Raw genomic sequence first — 16,948 nt, forward strand, 5'->3', positions numbered from 1 at the left:
AATCTGACATGCTCGTCGCAGAATCTGACAAGGGAGATAAGAATCTGACATCCGGGATGTGATATGCCTGCTTTGGTTGCTGGCTCGAGTCGAGTCGAGGTTGGGTGGGTGTGGTGGTGGTGGGTGGGGGAGGGGGACGGGTGGGTTTAAGGTGGGTCGGGTCGCAGGACTCGCTTTACAATGCAATTTCCTCTCGGCTACATATGTACTTGTGCACTTGGCACGCGCGGGATCCATGGGCCCATTTAGCTGGGGTGGACGACTCGCCTCACCTGTGCTTCTCTACGGTACTCCCCCTCTGCTCTAGCCATGTGTTTCGCCCCGTCCTCCGCCCGCGCGCGAGGAGGTACCTGGACCTGGACCTGTGAAGGAAGCTCCTCGTCCGTGGCGATCGCACGCGGGGATGTAAGTACATCTACGTGGTGCTGCTATGATCGGGAGAGAGCGGTACGACGCTTGATAACGAAACGCGGAAGGTCATCCGTCCGCGGCAAGGGAGTATGTCTCGTCGTCATCTTGCCGTTTCACGCGGCCTGATACATCACGCGGCCACCAGCGTCACATGCTGTTTCTGCTGCACTGGATCATCACTTGGCCGGCTGGCGCGACTGTGTTGCGACGAGGCGCTGCTCGCCGTCTTGGCGTTTCAGCGCGGCGGGGCGCTCAAGCCTGTTTGCTCGCCATAAAAGCCAGCAGAGAGAGCGACGGCCACCTCAAGTCCACCAAGCCCCCCCCCCCCCCCCACCCCCACGATGAACCACTCCGTCACCGACCTACTAGCAACCACAAACCACACCCTAACGGACTGGTACACCGGGCTGCGGTACACCCAGTTCGACGAGTGCTGTTTCCGGGGCGGCGGCATCCGGACCAACCTCACCGTGCCACAATTCACCGCGTCCACGCCAAAGGCCTTCGACCTGCCGTACAACATGAGCGGGCAGGTCATCTTCCACTGCAGCCTCAACCCGGAAGAGGCACAGCGCTACGCCGCGTTCGCGAACTGTACCGACGAGTTTGCGGTCAATCCGACCCAGGACCTGTGGGTCAAGGGATACCTCACGCTCCCGAACGGCACGGTGCTCGCCGCCACGCCGTCCACGGTGGGGGCCAAGCTCACTGCTGCGAGTGGCGCCGGGGTCGCGCGGGCGTCGCTCGCCATGCTCGTGCTCTGCGCCGCCGCGGCCGTCTTATTGTAGAAGAGCGAGGGAGCGAGCGTCTCGCTCCTCGGCGGGGGTCGGTCACGAGCGCTCAAGCCCCTGTAAGTTGTACCAGTATGCATCCTCGATGACGACAGCAGGCCAGTGGTGCCCGGCCGGGTAGGGGAGCAAGTGTCAAAAGTGCGGAAGGCAAGTCTAGGCACACGACACCGACACAGCCGCCACCCCCTTGTCAGCGCTTGGCGCCGTTGCTTCCGGTGTTTGGGCAGCAGTGTCGCGCATAAGCTTACTTTGCTCCTGACTGGGCTGTGAGGGGCTGGCATGCTTTGACGCGCCAGCATCCCCCCTACAGTCGCGGGCCGCGGCCGGCGACCAATTATGTTGTGGCGAAAATGGCCCAGTGACACTAGTATATGTGGCAATATACTAGTCCAAGTCTCACTCAAGTCTGATTATACAGACTCCAAGTCTCAGAGACTTTGGACCTGACTTGCCACCGTGGCACGTTATATATCTACTTTTTGTGGCGAATCCACCCATCTTTTTCGCAGTATATATCAGATATACTGCTCCAAGTCCGGACTTGGGTCCCGAGTCTGCAAAGTCCCAAGCCCCATGACGGAGCATGCCACGTGCACGCCGTTCCCACGCTAGTCGGCTCCATTCCCCAACAACTCACGGCGACACAAACTCGCCTCCTCACCACCATTCAACCCTTTCCCACCACGCGGCCATTCCGCCATCCGCCACAACCTTCATGTCCACCGTCCCAGCCAAGCGCGCACGCATCTCTGAACCCAATGCAATCGACGATGCGTTGGGGAGCGAGAGCGAGTCGACAGTCAACAGCACAACCGCCGTCAATGCGACACCACACACGCCCGAGTCGCTCGCGGCTCTGCTGGTCACTGCGTCGCGTACCGACATCCTCGCGCTCCTCCTCGACCCTGGGGTCGCGCATCCCGACGTCGCGGAGAGCGTGGAGGCGTTCGCGTCCAATCTTCGCGCACCAGCACCTGATGCTCCGGAGACGGAGCTCCACGTGCCTGCTCAGCCCGGGGCTGTCGCGGTAACATGCTCAATTACCGAGGCGGTGCCCACGTCCCAGCTAGCAGAGATCCCAGCGGCGTCGGGGTCGGGGGAGCCACAAGTGCCGAATCCCCAGGCCACGCCCCCGTCGGTCGACGACCTCAGAGAACATGACTTTAAGCGGTATGCAGAACCCCTTTAACTGCGATCCGCCCCACGCTGACATCTGGTCATGTAGATCCTCTGAGCGGGCGCGCAGCATCCTCGCGCTCTTTCGGGAGAAAGGCCGCACCGATATTGAGGACATCAAGCCGTACATGGCCGTCATCGCGCTCGACATAAGCGAGATTACCGTCAACCTTGACCAGCACTCGTCTTACGCGCACAAGTTCAGCGCGCTCAAGCATCTGACAGACATCTTTCTCACCCTGTGCCCACAGGACAACTGGCGCCCATCACGCATGATACGGGCTGTGTGCGAGATCGACAAGTGGGGTCTCCGCCTCCGGCCAGTCAAAGACGCATTCACACCCGAAGACTGCGTGCGGCTCGCTGCTGAAGATGGGGGGCATTGGCTGCGGGACAAGGCGGCCGAGATCCAACGGTTCGCGATTAACGATTATGGCGTCTTCTGGGAGCTCAAGAAGACATACAGCTCCCTTGTTGAGAATGCGCAACTCAGATCATAGGATGCACCATAACAGCGGCAGTGCCAGCGACGGTAGTGATAGTGATGCACGGGAGTGATAGTGACGCACAGTAGTCATAGTGAGTGACAGTGACGACCCCGGCTGAGCTTGAGTCACTTTTTTTCGAGGAGTGACCAGCCCTCTCTCTCATCCAACAGCATATGTGCATAACCCAACTCTGAACAGACTATAGCTTGGCCCGCACGGCCGCCCCAGCACTCGCCTCAAGCGGCTCGCCCATACCCGAGGTGTCGACGCCGTGCTCCTCGAGGTAGGCGCGCCACGCGAGGTCCTCGTTCTCGAGCTCGTGCTCAGTGTCCGGAATGCAGAGGTAGGTGACAATACCGCCGAGGATCGACACGGCTGACCCGATCAAGAATACCGCCTGCTGGCCCTTGAAGTCGTCGGAGAAGGCGTTCTGGATGGGCGTGAACACCTGCGTGCCGATCGCGGCGCCAGCCTTGCCCCACGCGGCGGAGAAGCCGAGCATGTGGCCGCGCAGCGGGGTGGGGTAGACCTCGCCGGAAATGAGGATGGTCGCGACGCCGGGACCAGCCTCGGCGACAGCGAGGAAGATGCCGTACACCACAATGAAGGCGCCGACGTGCTGCTGGATCTTCCACAGCGCGCCGCCGAGGATCATGCCGATGATGCCCTGTGCAAAGAAGCCGAACGCCTGGGTGTGGCGGCGTCCGATACGGTCGAGGAGCACGCCGCCGATGAGGCACCCAGGGAGGAGGAACGCGTTGATGAGCGTTCCCCAGCCAATGTTCTGGATGATTGTGTTGTTCGGGTTGAGCTGGCCGACAATGGTGCTCGAGAACAGGCCGAAGGGGTACGAGCAAAAGTCGTACAGGAACCAACAGGCGCAGGTACCGATGATGCGGCGCCAGTATCGCCTGAACGCGAGACCGATCACCTTCCAGCTGATCTTGGTGCCCTTCATCGCGTGGTTGCGGTACGCGGTCGAGTTGACCATCTTGATGCGGAAGTAGAACACGGCCAGGGGCGGGATGAGGCCAAGCGCGAGGCAGATGCGCCAGGTGCCCGCGAAGCCGTGGGTGCCGGTCGAGTGGATGCCGTACCCGTACGCGGTGAGGACGATGAGCACGACGATGCCGGCGAGCACGAAGCCAAAGTCGATGGCAAAGTCGCCCACGGCGGCGATGAGGAAGCCGCGGTGCTTGCGCACATGGGACGTCTCGTCGGCCGCCTCGATCGAGCTCGTCCCGCACACGGGGTACTCGCCGCCCGCGCCGACGCCGGCCAGCCCGCGCCCGACGATAAGCATCCAGAACATGCCGAGGTCGGTGGTTCCGTGCGCGGCCGCGCTGATGATGATGCCCAGGATGAGCAGCGTGGTGGTCAGCACCACGCCAAACTTGCGCCCGATGCGGTCGATGATCATGCCGAAGGCGAGCATGCCGACGATCTCGCCGATGAAGAAGGCGTTCGAGATGCGGGTCTTGATGGTCGGGGAGAACACGGTGGCGGGGTAGACTGGGTGTGTTAGCGGGGGAGAGGAGGAGAGGCGAGGGAAGTAAACACGTACGCTGCTTGAACAGCAGGTTGAGGTTGCCGACCACGGCGGCATTGTAGCCGTCCGACGTGAGCGCAATGCCCGAAAACACGACCGTGAAGATGGCCGACAGCTTGGTCGTGGCGTTGAAGGTGTGGCGGCGGGGGTTGCCCTCGAGCTCGGCGAGGGGCGCGTGCGCGAGCTCGCCGTCGGGCGTGTCGTGCGCGAGCTTGAGCTTGTCGAGCTTGTCCAGCTCGGGGGAGTAGTCTGTGCTCATGCTGAGGGGGGTGGCGGTGGGCTGTGTGGTCGCGGGTTGCGAAGTAGGCGCCAGCTCACCGTCACGCATTTATACCTCGCGTTGAAGCCCTTCCCAGCTACATTCAGTACGTCGCAACTGCATTACCGGCTTGTGGCTTTTCTCACTCTCCTCCTCGTCAAGTTTTGAGACGACAACAACGCACGTTCTTATCGCAGCGGGTCCCGACTTGTCGGGTCCACAGCTGCGCAGCTAGTCTGCTATGTAAGTGCAGAGCCGCGACATGCCTCGGTGACTGCGAGTCGAGCGCGGGCGCGGGCAAGAACAGTCAAGGACGACAGGCCTCGGTCAATCGGTGTTCTATACCGCGAGGGACCAATATGGAATCGCCCAGCATGCCGGTTCTATTCCAGACCCTTCCCTTGGGCTGGGCATGTCCGCCGACGGTTTCTCCGCGCGCCGCTGAACATGTTGCAGCCAGGGAGCCAGGGGATATCTTGGAAATCAAGGGGCAAGAAATAAGGCAGAATCGCTGATTCTTGCATATCTCGCTCGGCGCGGCCGGGGTCCGTGTGATAATGCACGCGGTAGGTGTAGGCTAGGCGACCGGCAGTGTCGTCGCGCATGCCATGCTTACGGCGATTAGATCGAGACGGGGATGAACGTGCTGCCGTGTCGGCGACGGAGTGGGCCGAGATGCAGCGGAAGAGGTGCACGTGCCCGTGGTGACTCTCTCGCGCGCAGTCGTCGTTGGCAAACCCACCAGACCATTGACGGAATGGCCAAATCGCGAGCAGACTATTTGGCCAAATCCTCAACTCTGCCTTATTCCTGCTCGACTATGCCTTATTCTCGCTCGCGATGCCTTATTCTTCAGCTCGATGCCCAAAAGCGAGCCCCGATTGGCGATAACGAGCTTCTCGACAACAACAAGCACCTCGACGACTCGACTGGCCACCTCCCTCCCCTCCCCTCCTCAGCTCAGCCCAGCTCAGCTCCACGCGCGCCCAGCTCCATACTCAGAGCCTTGACCCAGCCCGGACGACATAAAAGACGAGCTCGTCCTCCACGATGACGGGCACAAGCTACGCCAACACCTCCCTCGCCATGTCCTTTGACAAGCCGTACCCCCTCACACCGGCACAGGAAGCCTCGTTCGCCGCGGACGGCTTCCTCATCCTCTCCGACGTCCTCAACCCAGCCGAGGTCACAGACCTGCAGGCCTGGGCTAGGGAGGTGCACACCTGGCCGTCGCGCAAGGGCGAGCACATGCCCTACACCGAGGTGAGGGCCGATGGGAGCGTAGGCCTTTGCCGCACCGAGAGTGAGTGGAGGGTGGGATGCCACAAAGCCCATGCACTCACGCCCAGACTATGCCAACTACCACTCTGGCTTCAACGGCCTCTTCCGCGGTGAACGTCTCACGGGGATTCTCTCCAAGCTTATGGGCGAGCCGGCCGTCCTGTTCAAGGAGAAGATCAACTACAAGGAGCCTGGGGGTAGTGGTGGCTTCGACGCGCACATCGATGCTGCGTAGGTGCGGATGATGGTTGCCCTGCTGACATCCAGGGCGTACAACCACGCCGGTGCTGTCAAGCACACCACGTTCCTCATGGCCGTCGACGCGATGGACCTGACCAACGGGTGCCTCGAGGTCGTGGTCGGGAGCCACACACAAGAAATCCCCCTCGCAGCCAACCGGTGCATCGACCCCGAGTGGGAGGCCAAGGCGACCTGGACGCCCGTCCCGCTACCGGCAGGCGCGCTCCTCGTCTTTGGGAGCTACCTCGCACACCGGTCCGGGCCGAACTCCTCCCCGCGCGCCAGGGCAGCCATCTACGCGACGTACAACGGCGTCTCGGAGGGCGACAAGCACGACAGCTACTATGCGCACCGGCGCGCCGCTTGGCCGCCAAGCGACGAGCGCGTCCCGGGCGTAGACTACACCGAGGGCGCGCTGACGTACGCCTACGGCTCGCCCATGACCGGCGGGGTGGCGCTCATCGACAGCAAGCTCGCGGGCGACAAGGTCGACGGCGTCATCCGCCTGATGAAGGCGCAAGGCGAGGCCGATTACATCGGCGAGAAGATCAGCCAGCTCGAGCACGCTCTCCAGGCCGCGCATTCCGCGCGCACGTCGGGGGCGAACGAGCCGACGGTCGTCGCGGCCCTCTTGCACGATATTGGCCAGTTCGTGCGCTCCGACGAGGCCATGATGGTCAACGGCGCCTCGGTGGGCAACAAGGGGCACGAGGCGCTCGGCGCGGCGTACCTCGCCTCACTGGGCTTCCCGGGCAGCGTAACGCAGCTCGTCGGCGCGCACGTCGTCGCGAAGAGATACCTCACTGCCACTAGGCCGGGGTATCTCGACGCGCTGAGCACCGCGTCCAAGATGAGCCTCACGTGCCAGGGCGGACCGTTCACACCTGCCGAGGTGGCTGCGTTCGAGGCCGACCCCCTCGCCAAGGAGAAGGTCGCGCTCAGGCTGTGGGACGACGGCGCGAAGGTCGTCGGCGCCGACGTGCCGCCGCTGGAGAGTTATCATGAGATGATGGTTAGGGTGCTCGTCAAGCAGGACAGGCGTTAGATGCAGCTCAGTGATACCGAATGGTATACTTGGCGAGTCATTGATTGGTATTGTTGTGGTTGACTGATCAATATGGACGTCGACCACACGTCATGGAGAAGCGAGCGAGCGCCGGCGAACGCCGGGGTGTGCCGGCCCGAACTCTCCGGCAGCGGCTGGCGGAAAGACCCGCAGACAGATGCGAGCACCACCGTGCGGTTGATAAGCACCCCGATATGGCAATGACGTGGTGGGGGCACAGGGAGACGCAAGGGAGGATCGCCGAGATGCATGGAAAGCTGGGCCGCAAGCACCGCGACGGAGAGTCCGAAGGGAGCGACGGACTCGGCGGTGCCTCGACGCATGTAGAGTGGGGGACTTCCGCACTGCCAGCCGGCGCTTAGAGTCTTCGGCCTCGACTCGTACTTCTCTCCACGACAAGCTCTAGCTCGTCGAGCTCGTCGCGCAGACTTCGTAGCATCCGGAACGAGTTGGACTGCAGCAGATCACTCGATGTCTCGGGACAGGTTTCCAGCCCACCATTCCACGGAGAATGGGGGGTGGGGGCCTGGGTGGCGGTGGGCATCAAATTGCGCCGGTCCTTTTCGCACGACGCCGACGCCACACGCGCCGACCTGCCTTTTGTCTCCACGCCTTGTCGAGCGGCGGGAAGACGCGCTGCATTGTTCTGGCGCGAACAACGTTCGCTCGCTAGGCGATGCCTGCTTGAGTGTGCTCTGCAGCCTGGCCGAGTAGAAAGGAGCCAGCCTGCTCGCTTGCCTGCAGCGGCTCGACGCCAAGGCGGTCAACGTAATCCCGTGATCGGAGAGTCTGTTTTATCCACCACATCGTACGCGTCCGTCTGTCGTCGTCGTACAACGCACGCACGCCGCCGGCATTGCCCGAGTTGACGCCTCTAGCCTTGTTCCAGCGCTCGACGCGGAGATCGTCGGGTCCAATAGGGCATGTCGTAAATCACGCGTCGTGGCCAGCCAGGTACTCCGACATGGCCGTGGCGTCGGACGAGGCACTCTGCCGCAGGAGCCGCCTTAGATCCGGTACTCTGTGACGTTTGACTTGCAGGCCAAGCAAGACGACGACCACGACGAGAGAGGATAAATGTTGCTGTCTGACGGAGCTGCCGTGTTCCTCACCAACCGCACTACTTAAGCTCTAGCCGCCCAACACCTGGCATCCACCATGTCCCTCCTCGCCCGCTCTGCCCTCCGCACCACCTCTGCCCGTATCGCCCGCCCCTTTGCCCGGTCGTTCACAGCAACTGTCCCCAAGTGAGCAGGCTAGCTGGTACCAAAGCTGACGCCCGCCAGAATGACCCTCGACGCCAACCCTACCGCTATCATCCCCGCCGACGTCGTGCCCCTCACCGAGGAGCACAAGGCCGCCGTGCTCGCGACCGCGCCCGTCCTCGCCGAGCACGGCCTCACCGTCACCAAGCAGATGTACAAGGTGAGCATCCAGCAGGAGTGATCCGGGAGGGACCGGGCCCCATGAGCCGGTGGCTTGTGGGGCAGGGAGGGGGGCGTTTCGACCTCGGCTGACACACGCAGACCATGCTGGGCAACAACCCCGCCCTGCGCGACATCTTCTCGCACTCGGCGCAGACGACCGGCGTGCAGCCCCTCGCGCTCGCGCAGTCGGTGCACGGGTACGCAGCCAACATCAACGACCTGTCGCCTCTTGTGCCCGTCGTCATCCGTATCGCCGAGAAGCACGCCGCGCTCGGCGTCAAGCCCGAGCACTACAAGACTGTCGCTGAGAACCTGATCAAGGCGCTCCAGACCGTCCTCGGCGACGCGTTCACCCCCGAGCTCCAGACGGCATGGTACCACGCGTACTGGGCGCTCGCCAAGATCTTCATCGAGGCCGAGGCCAACCTGTACTCGATCGGCCACTGGCAGGGCTTCAAGGAGTTTGAGATCGTCTCGCGCAACGACGAGTCGGGCACCATCTCCTCGTTCGAGTTCGTCCCCAAGGACAAGAGCCAGCTCCCGCTCAAGAAGTACAAGCCGGGCCAGTTCGTCACCATCCGCGTGTGGGTCGACGAGCTCGGCTGCTACCAGAACCGCCACTACTCGCTGTCCGACGCGCCCCAGGCGGACAAGTACCGCGTGAGCGTCAAGCGCGAGGACGCTCCCGCTGGCGTCGACGTCCCCGCGGGCCTCGTCTCGACCCGCGTCCACGTCCTCAAGGTCGGCGACACGATCCAGGTGGCCTTCCCCGTCGGATCCTTCGTCCTCCCCGAGGAGCTGCCCAAGAACGTCGTCCTCTTCTCCGGTGGCGTCGGCATCACGCCCAACCTCTCCATCCTCAACACGGTCACGCAGAACCCCGACGGCCCCGCCGTGTCGTGGATCCAGGCTGTGCGTAACCCCGAAGAGCACGTCTTCAAGACGCACGTCGACAACCTCGTCAAGAGCTCGAACGGCAAGGTCCAGGCCCAGGCGTACTACTCCGAGGTCGACTCGGTCGAGGGCGAGGGCATCCACAAGGGCTTTGTCGATGTCGCCGCCCTCAGCGACGACGCGCTCGCCCTCGCCGACAAGGAGTCGCTCTACTACGTGTGCGGCCCTGGCCCCTTCATGCACGCGGTTCAGAACGGCCTCGTTGCCCGCGGCGTTGACCCCAAGCGCATCAACATCGAGGCCTTCCACGCCGGTGAGGCGTAAAATGTATATGTAGTATGAAGTCTGTGTGTATGCATATTGGGTATCAAGGCGGGCGGCGCGGCGACGCGCGCGAGTCAGTTGAAGGCGTCTCGGGGCATCTGACACATTGGTACTTCATCTGATGATCCTACAACGCGACTTCTAAACAACAGGCTCGAGGACAATCTCTTCGACCTTGCCACTAATCCAGCATCCCTCCTCGGGCGCGCCAGCCTTGCGCAGGGTAACCTGGATTGCGCTGGGCCTGCCGAGCGCGAAGCCCTGGTAGACGGTAAGCGCGTCGCTGCCCTGCGCGCCGGAGATGATGCCGTACTCGAGGGCGCCGTACAGCGTCGCGGACGCCGCAATGCCCGTAGCCGCGTCCTCGACGTAGCCTGACGAGCGGGGGAACTGGCGCGCGTGCACCTCGCCGCTGCCGGCCACAGCGAAGGGGTACAGGCCCGTCGAGTTGATCTCGTCGCACGTCGCCTTGACCTCCTCGGGGTCGAACGTCGCCGTGTCGATGGCCTGCAGGCGCTCGACGGAGCGGATGGGGATGAGCGTCTTGAAGCGCGACGTGGACGCGTTGAGCACCGAGTGGTTGTTGATGGTCAAAATGTCCTCCGGGGCCAGGGAGAGCAGGCGCGCGATGCGCGGGATGGACGCGGCGGCCACAGCCTCGACGCGGCCGCGCGGCTGCCCGACGTCGATCCGGCCAGAGGACGCATCGTGCCGGATCTCAAACACCCCCGCGAGCGTCTCGACCGTCGCCGAGTCCGAGGTCCACACGCCAGCCTGGCGCAGGAGCCACGCCGAGCCGAGGGTCGCGTGGCCGCACATCTCCATCTCGTGCGCCGGCACGAAGTAGCGTATCCTCGCGAGGTGCTCTGGCGACGACGCGGGGAGGATGAACGCCGCTTCGTGGCCATACTTCGCGGCGAGGCCCTTCATCTGGTCCTCGGTCAGGCCGGCCGCGTCCGTGACGACAGGGCACGGGTTGCCGCCGTCTACGCCCGAGGGGAAGACGGTCACGAAGCGCAGCGACGCGGGGTCGGCCGCGGGCGCAGGCTTGCCGGCCGTGGCGGGGGCGGTGGTGGTGGTGGTCGTCGTCGCGATGGGGGACATGGTGGGTGCTGCTGTCTTGCTACGAGGTCATCGGGGCGAGTGGGTTGTATATGTATCGAGCGTCGCCGAGGTGTGCGGGTTGCATGCTGAAAAGGGCGGCGGGGAGAGCCGGCTGGGGCAGCGTCGGAGGGGGCCGACAGCCGGATGTCTCCCGACTCCTAGGTTTACCTCGCTTTACGTGTCCGCCTCGTCGGCCTATACGCCCCCAGGTAGGAGTAGCATATGCTCCGTGCATGAGTTGCGGCTTGAACGACGCACCGACGACTCGCCAACCCCGCCAGCGGGGCCTTGGAATGGTTGCAGTACCGCCTTGCCGCTTTGGCACGGGGTTTGTGACCCGCGATGCTCGCCTTTCGGGCCTCTCCGCGCGGAGATTACCTTACCCCGACGAGTCTACCCATTGCATTGTCCGTTCTATTCTACTGCTGCTGCATACTAGCTAGCTTTTGTTCACATCCCATGCCTTGTGTGTCTGTTTAACCCTTGATACCGAAGCAGTCGCCAAAGAACGCGGCAGTCGCGGTCCAGTCGGCAAAGATCTTCTTGACCTTGACCTGGTTGGCGAGCACGTCGAGGACGGTGAGGATGTCAGCGTCGCGGCTGATCCAGTTGGAGAAGGTCGAGTAGTACGAGTCCTTGGTGCCGTGCGCGATCTCGGGGGGAGGCGAGCGCTCCAGCGACCAGGTGATGATGCCGAGGCCGAGCTCGTTGGCCTTCTTGGCGTAGGCAGACGGCACGATGGTCGTGTTGCCCTCGGCCTGGACGAGGAGGTAGTTGATGGGCGGGGAGACGAGGCGCACGCCATCAGCCTTGTAGCGCGTCAGGTTGGCCACCGCCGCGTCCATGCCAGCCGTGTCGGCGACACTGTCGAGGAAGAGGGCCTGCTTGCCGAAAGCAGGCTCCTTCTTGAGCCAGTACAGAATGTCCGAGTAGAGGAAGCTCTGCGCCCAGACCTTGTTAAACTTGACACCGGCCTTCTTGAACTCGTCGACAAACGCCTGCGCATAGTCCTCCTGCGTCCAGCCGTTGAAGGGCATCTTGACCGAGGGCGTCTTGAGCTCGGGTGAGTGCTCGAGGCCGAGCTTCTCGACGACCTGGATGTGCTCCGCGAGGGTGAGGAGCGTGCCGCACTGGTTGTACAGCGTCGTGCGCCACGAGGGCACGCCGCCCTGGTACGCCTCGGGCGTGGTCGCGCTGGCGTTGAACGAGTCCATCTTGGCACACAGCGTCTTGTACTCGGCGAGCGTAATGTCCGAGGTGCAGCAGTTGGCCTTGGCGGGCGCGGTGCCGTTGGCGGGCTGGAACGGCGTGGTGCACTTGGCCGCGAGCTCGGGGATGGTCAGGATGTTGGTCGTCGTGTGCAGGTCGCAGTGCGAGTGGCGGCAAACGAGCTTGAGGTCCTTGGTGAAGGCGACGTCGCACTCGAGCACGCCGGCGCCCATGCGCGCGCCGGCGAGGTTGGACTGGAGCGAGTGCTCCGGGAACTGGAGGGTTCCGCCGCCGCGGTGCCCGATGACCCACTTGGACGGCTTGGCCTTCTTCTCGCCGCATGCGGCAAGCTTGTCCTTGAGCGGGCCGGCCTTGAGGTCCTCGACGAGGTAGTACGGGCGCGGGCCGTACGACACCACCTTCTGCTTGTTGATGGCGTTGATGTCGAAGCCGGTCGGCTTGGAGATGATGTCCTGCTTGATGGGCGTCGCTGTGGCCGACGAGGCCACGAGCAGCGTCGTGAGCAGCGCGAGGGTGACCTTCATCGTTGGGGAGAGGCTGGTTGGGGGGGAGCGAGCAAGCCGTCATGTGACGGCGTCCCGCTTATAAGGCATGCGCCGGCTCGCGCGCGGACGACTACTGTGCATGTGCTGGGTGGATGGCAGAGGACTAAACTGAGCCGCAGCATTGTCTTGGCACTAGGCAGCGACGTAATCTCTGTCCGAAGAGGCTAGGTCATGGCTCGGATATGAGGTCCGTCGCGGGGACACACGTGCGCAAAGTTAGTCGCGGTCGGGGCAGTTTGATGGCTCAGCGGGCTGTGTTTTAGTCATGGATGTCGGCTGGAATGTGAATGAGGTTTTCAGGGGCTCCCCACAGAGGCCACAGCCTGCATGGCCCACGTTTCTGCCAAGAGTCTGAAGAACAGCGTTTCAGATCCAACGTCCACATGGTCCAGCATGCCAAGCAAGTGGTCAGGGGGCCCGGTGATTGTGAGCTCCGGCGGCCACACTGGGGGCCACCACAGCCACCGCCGACCTCGTCATGGCCGTCGGCTCCAGCCACATCGTTAGCGCAGTACCTGGCCACAAGGCCCTCGGGCTCTCTCGCGCTCGACACGCATTCATTCGCTGTACCAGTTCTGTGGGATCTCGACTTCCCTCGGCCCCCTCGTTCCTTACTAAACCTTGCCGCCGCCCTCCGAGTCGTCTGCGTCGTCGATGCGCGCCTTGTCCAGTAGCGGCACGATGTCGGGCACGTTCTGGCGCAGCACATGCTTCTTGATGAAGTGGGGCAGCCACACGGTCGTTTCGTACTTGATGAACGTTGTCGTCGGGATCGAGAAGACGTCTGAGGGGAGTCATCAGCGGTGTTTGTCACGGCGAAAGCCGCACCGTCAATCTCCTCGAGCGTCAAGGCCTTTGTCTCGGGGATCCAGAGGAAGATCCACACGAGCGCGACGACGTTGAGGGCGGCGTAGAATCCGACTGTATTGTCAGCGGGGCTGTGTCAGGCTTGCAACGCTTACATGATCCCGTGATACCAAAGGCCCGGACCATGCTCGGGAAGGTCATGCCGAGGACGGCCGCGAAGAAGTTGTTCACGCACACGGCCCACGCCATGCCCTGCTCGCGCTGAATCGTAGGGAACACCTCGGCGCTGTACATAAAGGCGACGGGGCCCTCGCCGACAGAATAGAACATGGTGAAGATGTAGATGAACCTGAGGTGGGGTGAGCGGGGCTCCGCGGGAAGGGGAGGCACTTACGCCGCGGCGAGGCCAGTACGGGTCTGCGGATCGTGGATGAGGAATGCCAGCCCGGTAGCGAGGAGGAAGAGCGCCATGAAGGGGAACGTGGAGAGCAGCAGCGCCCTACGGCCAAACGTGTCGATCGTGAACACGGCGGGAATGGCAAAGAGGAAGTTGGTCGCGCCGAAGCCGAGGGACGCGTACAGCGCCTGCGAGGCCGAGAACCCGCCCATCGCGAACACGGTCGACGAGTAGAACGAAATAACTGGCGTCAGCGCTGGCACCAATCCGCGACCCACTGTTGATGCCGCACATCTGCTGTGCGAGCATGACGGTCGACGCGGCGAGGTTGGCGCGCCGGATGCGCGGGATGCGGAAGCAGTCGGTCAGGCGGGAGAAGTAGCTCGCGCCGCGTGCCTGCGCCTTCTCCTCCTCGTACAGCACGTACGAGTAGTACAGGTCGCGTGCGGCGATGACGGGGTGCAGGCGGAGACGGTTGAAGGCGGCGAATGCGTCGGCCTTGCGGCCCTTCTTCATCAGCCAGCGGGGGGACTCGGGGGCGAAAAAGATGCCGAGGGCGAGGCTGCGCGCGGGAGAGTGTCAGCAACCGGGCATCCTCCCTCGGTCCACGCTACTCACGGCAAGGCAGGGATGAACGCACTCCCAAGCTGCAGCCGCCACGCAATCTTCCCCACGTCCTTGACGACGCAGTTGGCCGCAAAGCCCAAAAAGATACCAAAGCAAACCCACAGCTGCCACCCCATGGTCAACGCGCCGCGGATGCGCGCGGGCGACAGCTCGGCCGCGTAGATCGGCACCGTGGCCGCCTTGGCGCCGACGCCGATGCCCATGACTAGGCGGATGGCGAACAGCGTCTCCCAGTTGCGCGCGAAGCCGGACGCGATGGGCGTCGCGATCAGGCACAGGGCAGTGAGGAAGGTCTCGCCGCGGCGCCCGAGCACCGAGTTGAGCGGGTCAGACAGCCAGCAGCCGCTGCGAAGTGGTCAGCTTACATTGCCAAAAGTCGGGACAACCCACATGACTGCCGCGGCGAGGTACGGCGCCGAGTTGATGAGTCCGACGATCCACTCGTCGCGCCGCCCGCCCGGCTGGTTATAGTCGGCGTGGATGCCAAACTCCTGCGGAAAGCTGAGGTTGGCGCCGTTGGACCCAGTCTGGTCCCACCCCTGCGTCGCGGCGCCGAGCGCGCAGATCCCCATGGCGTAGTACAGCGTCCATGTTCCTGCCCACTTGTGGTCGCGCTCATAGTCGAGCGCGGCGACGTCGTTGGGCGACAGCTCGGGGATGGAGGCGTACGCGTCTGGGTTGCGCGCGACGAGCGCGCCCTTGATGAAGGTTTGCGTGTGGGCTTCGAGCTCGGGCGTGCAGAACTCGGTCACGTCGGAGATTATCTCGGCATGGGTGCGTTTCTGCCGTCAGCGGGGCAGGCGGCACCACACACATACCTGGAGGGGATTGACGACGACGCTGACGGCCTCTGGCTTGGTCGCGCTCGCGAGCCGCGCCGAGTGGGCGTCAGCGTACTCTTGGTGGATCTTGGTGTCTTTGGCGTTGTCTGCCATGGTGCGTGAGTGGCATCAGTGTCGTTCTCGCGCTGCCTTTATACACCACGCCGCCGCCGTGGGGAGCAAGGAGATCACACCGAGGGCCCGCGGGGCGGCAGCAGCAAACATCCGGCCCCGAGCCGCCGCGTCTGGGGTCAGTGCCGCCGGTAAGCGACCGCCGGGCCCGTCAGTCCAAGTTGGCTGTTAGCATGTGAGATAGACACATGGGGCCACGGGAGGTCGTTGCCGAGTGCGCCAGGTGCGTGGGTGGGTGTAGACGGATGATGGGACGCGGACGTTTCGGAGGGTTGCCGGGTCGAAGAGGGCGGAGGACGGTGGCCGCTCGTTTCGAACCATTTCTGGCTTCCTCAAACATCCGAGCTCTTACACGGGTCCGCCTCGCCAATGCACATCTTCATCTGCACGCTCGCGCGCTCGTCCACATCGCTTGCCTGCTGCCAGCAGCAGCATGTCGTACCGTCACCGTAACCCCGCTACCTCCGCAACAGCGGCGTACATGCCCCGCGCGGGGCCGCCCCGCGGCCAGGCCTATCGCCTCGAATCTCTAGTCCACAGGGTACCTTCGGCCGGCGGCTGCAGCACGTCAGCCTCAACCCAGCCCCATCTCCACTCACATCCTGGCTCGTGTGCTCGAGGAGCACGCGCCACGCCCGGCCGCTGTACCACGCGACCGTGCCGACGCGGTACACGACGTGGAACTCCCACTTGGCCTTGTCTGCCGCGGTGGTGACTTTGGCCTGCTTGAGCTTGGGCGGGATGGGCGTTTTCACGCGGCGCGCGGGCGGGTGTTGCGCAGAAACAAGCTTGACGGGGTCGGGCGCGAAGCGCAGAGGAAGCGCCGGCGCGCCGTCGTCGTCGCTTGACTCGAGCGGCGTCAGCGCGCCGAGTCCGGCGGGCAGGAGGATGCTCGACGCCGAGCCCCGGCGCGGGGTCGGCGCGGAAATGGGCGTCGAGGTGCCGCTTGTCGGGCGCGCCGAAAGTACAGGGCTGGGCGGGACGCTGCGCCGCGCACCCGGTGTCGTTGGCGGAAGCCCGGTGGCGAGCTTGGCCAGCCCCGAGGCGGCCCTCGGCGACGCCGGCGTGCTCCTCGGTGGCGACGAGCGGCGAGAAGGCATCATCGTGTCTAGGCGACAATGTGTGCTCGCGCGCGATTTATGTGGGTGCGATGCATGCGTGCCAAATCGCGCAAAGCACGGTCCCAGGCCTGGCCGCCTCCTACTCGCTGCGCGCTGGGGTCCGTGGCCCGTGGGTCGCCCCGCAGTGTGGTCGACTGGTGCGTCTCCGGCGTCACGTCTGTGCGGAGCTGCGAGCTGCGCTGCCGAGCGAGCGAGAGAGGGGGAGTGAGAGGCCGATGAAGGTCCGGCGCGCGCCGGTATCGACGGACGCCACATTCC

General features: G+C 63.9%; 8 protein-coding genes across 8 annotated transcripts; 4 read left to right on the forward strand and 4 right to left on the reverse strand.

Annotated features, from left to right (window-relative positions):
- Nucleotides 1-752: 752 nt before the first annotated feature.
- On the forward strand, nt 753-1,199 carry LOC62_02G001875 (uncharacterized protein; the record flags this gene model as incomplete). Its single annotated transcript, XM_062768376.1, has 1 exon — nt 753-1,199. One exon carries the CDS (start codon nt 753-755, stop codon nt 1,197-1,199), a length of 447 nt encoding a protein of 148 aa, XP_062624360.1.
- A 718-nt stretch (nt 1,200-1,917) lies between these two features.
- LOC62_02G001876 (uncharacterized protein) lies at nt 1,918-2,878 on the forward strand (the record flags this gene model as incomplete). Its single annotated transcript, XM_062768377.1, has 2 exons — nt 1,918-2,372; nt 2,428-2,878. 2 exons carry the CDS (start codon nt 1,918-1,920, stop codon nt 2,876-2,878), a joined length of 906 nt encoding a protein of 301 aa, XP_062624361.1.
- Nucleotides 2,879-3,019: 141 nt separating this feature from the next.
- On the reverse strand, nt 3,020-5,145 carry GIT1_2 (Glycerophosphoinositol permease 1). Its single transcript, XM_062768378.1, has 2 exons — nt 4,431-5,145; nt 3,020-4,378 (listed from the first exon to the last, which is right to left on the reverse strand). The coding sequence occupies exons 1-2, from the start codon at nt 4,741-4,743 to the stop codon at nt 3,066-3,068; spliced, it is 1,626 nt and encodes a 541-aa protein (XP_062624362.1). The 5' UTR covers nt 4,744-5,145; the 3' UTR covers nt 3,020-3,065.
- A 615-nt stretch (nt 5,146-5,760) lies between these two features.
- On the forward strand, nt 5,761-7,425 carry MIMI_L432 (putative protein; the record flags this gene model as incomplete). Its single annotated transcript, XM_062768379.1, has 3 exons — nt 5,761-5,977; nt 6,024-6,186; nt 6,223-7,425. The coding sequence occupies 3 exons, from the start codon at nt 5,761-5,763 to the stop codon at nt 7,238-7,240; spliced, it is 1,398 nt and encodes a 465-aa protein (XP_062624363.1). The 3' UTR covers nt 7,241-7,425.
- Nucleotides 7,426-8,370: 945 nt separating this feature from the next.
- Nucleotides 8,371-9,955, forward strand: hmp (Flavohemoprotein). The gene is made up of 3 exons (XM_062768380.1): nt 8,371-8,508; nt 8,548-8,686; nt 8,788-9,955. Exons 1-3 carry the CDS (start codon nt 8,420-8,422, stop codon nt 9,904-9,906), a joined length of 1,347 nt encoding a protein of 448 aa, XP_062624364.1. The 5' UTR covers nt 8,371-8,419; the 3' UTR covers nt 9,907-9,955.
- A 92-nt stretch (nt 9,956-10,047) lies between these two features.
- Nucleotides 10,048-11,010, reverse strand: BH1950 (putative isomerase; the record flags this gene model as incomplete). The annotated part of the gene is made up of 1 exon (XM_062768381.1): nt 10,048-11,010. The coding sequence occupies one exon, from the start codon at nt 11,008-11,010 to the stop codon at nt 10,048-10,050; it is 963 nt and encodes a 320-aa protein (XP_062624365.1).
- Nucleotides 11,011-11,486: 476 nt separating this feature from the next.
- On the reverse strand, nt 11,487-12,764 carry ARB_04177 (Extracellular protein; the record flags this gene model as incomplete). The annotated part of the gene is made up of 1 exon (XM_062768382.1): nt 11,487-12,764. One exon carries the CDS (start codon nt 12,762-12,764, stop codon nt 11,487-11,489), a length of 1,278 nt encoding a protein of 425 aa, XP_062624366.1.
- Nucleotides 12,765-13,328: 564 nt separating this feature from the next.
- Nucleotides 13,329-16,948, reverse strand: PLT1_2 (Putative polyol transporter 1). Its single transcript, XM_062768383.1, has 8 exons — nt 16,169-16,948; nt 15,007-15,398; nt 14,608-14,961; nt 14,268-14,551; nt 13,987-14,233; nt 13,748-13,941; nt 13,614-13,706; nt 13,329-13,569 (listed from the first exon to the last, which is right to left on the reverse strand). The coding sequence occupies exons 1-8, from the start codon at nt 16,943-16,945 to the stop codon at nt 13,400-13,402; spliced, it is 2,511 nt and encodes an 836-aa protein (XP_062624367.1). The 5' UTR covers nt 16,946-16,948; the 3' UTR covers nt 13,329-13,399.

Source organism: Vanrija pseudolonga, chromosome 2 (assembly GCF_020906515.1).
Source record: "Vanrija pseudolonga chromosome 2, complete sequence".
Lineage (NCBI taxonomy): Eukaryota > Fungi > Basidiomycota > Tremellomycetes > Trichosporonales > Trichosporonaceae > Vanrija > Vanrija pseudolonga.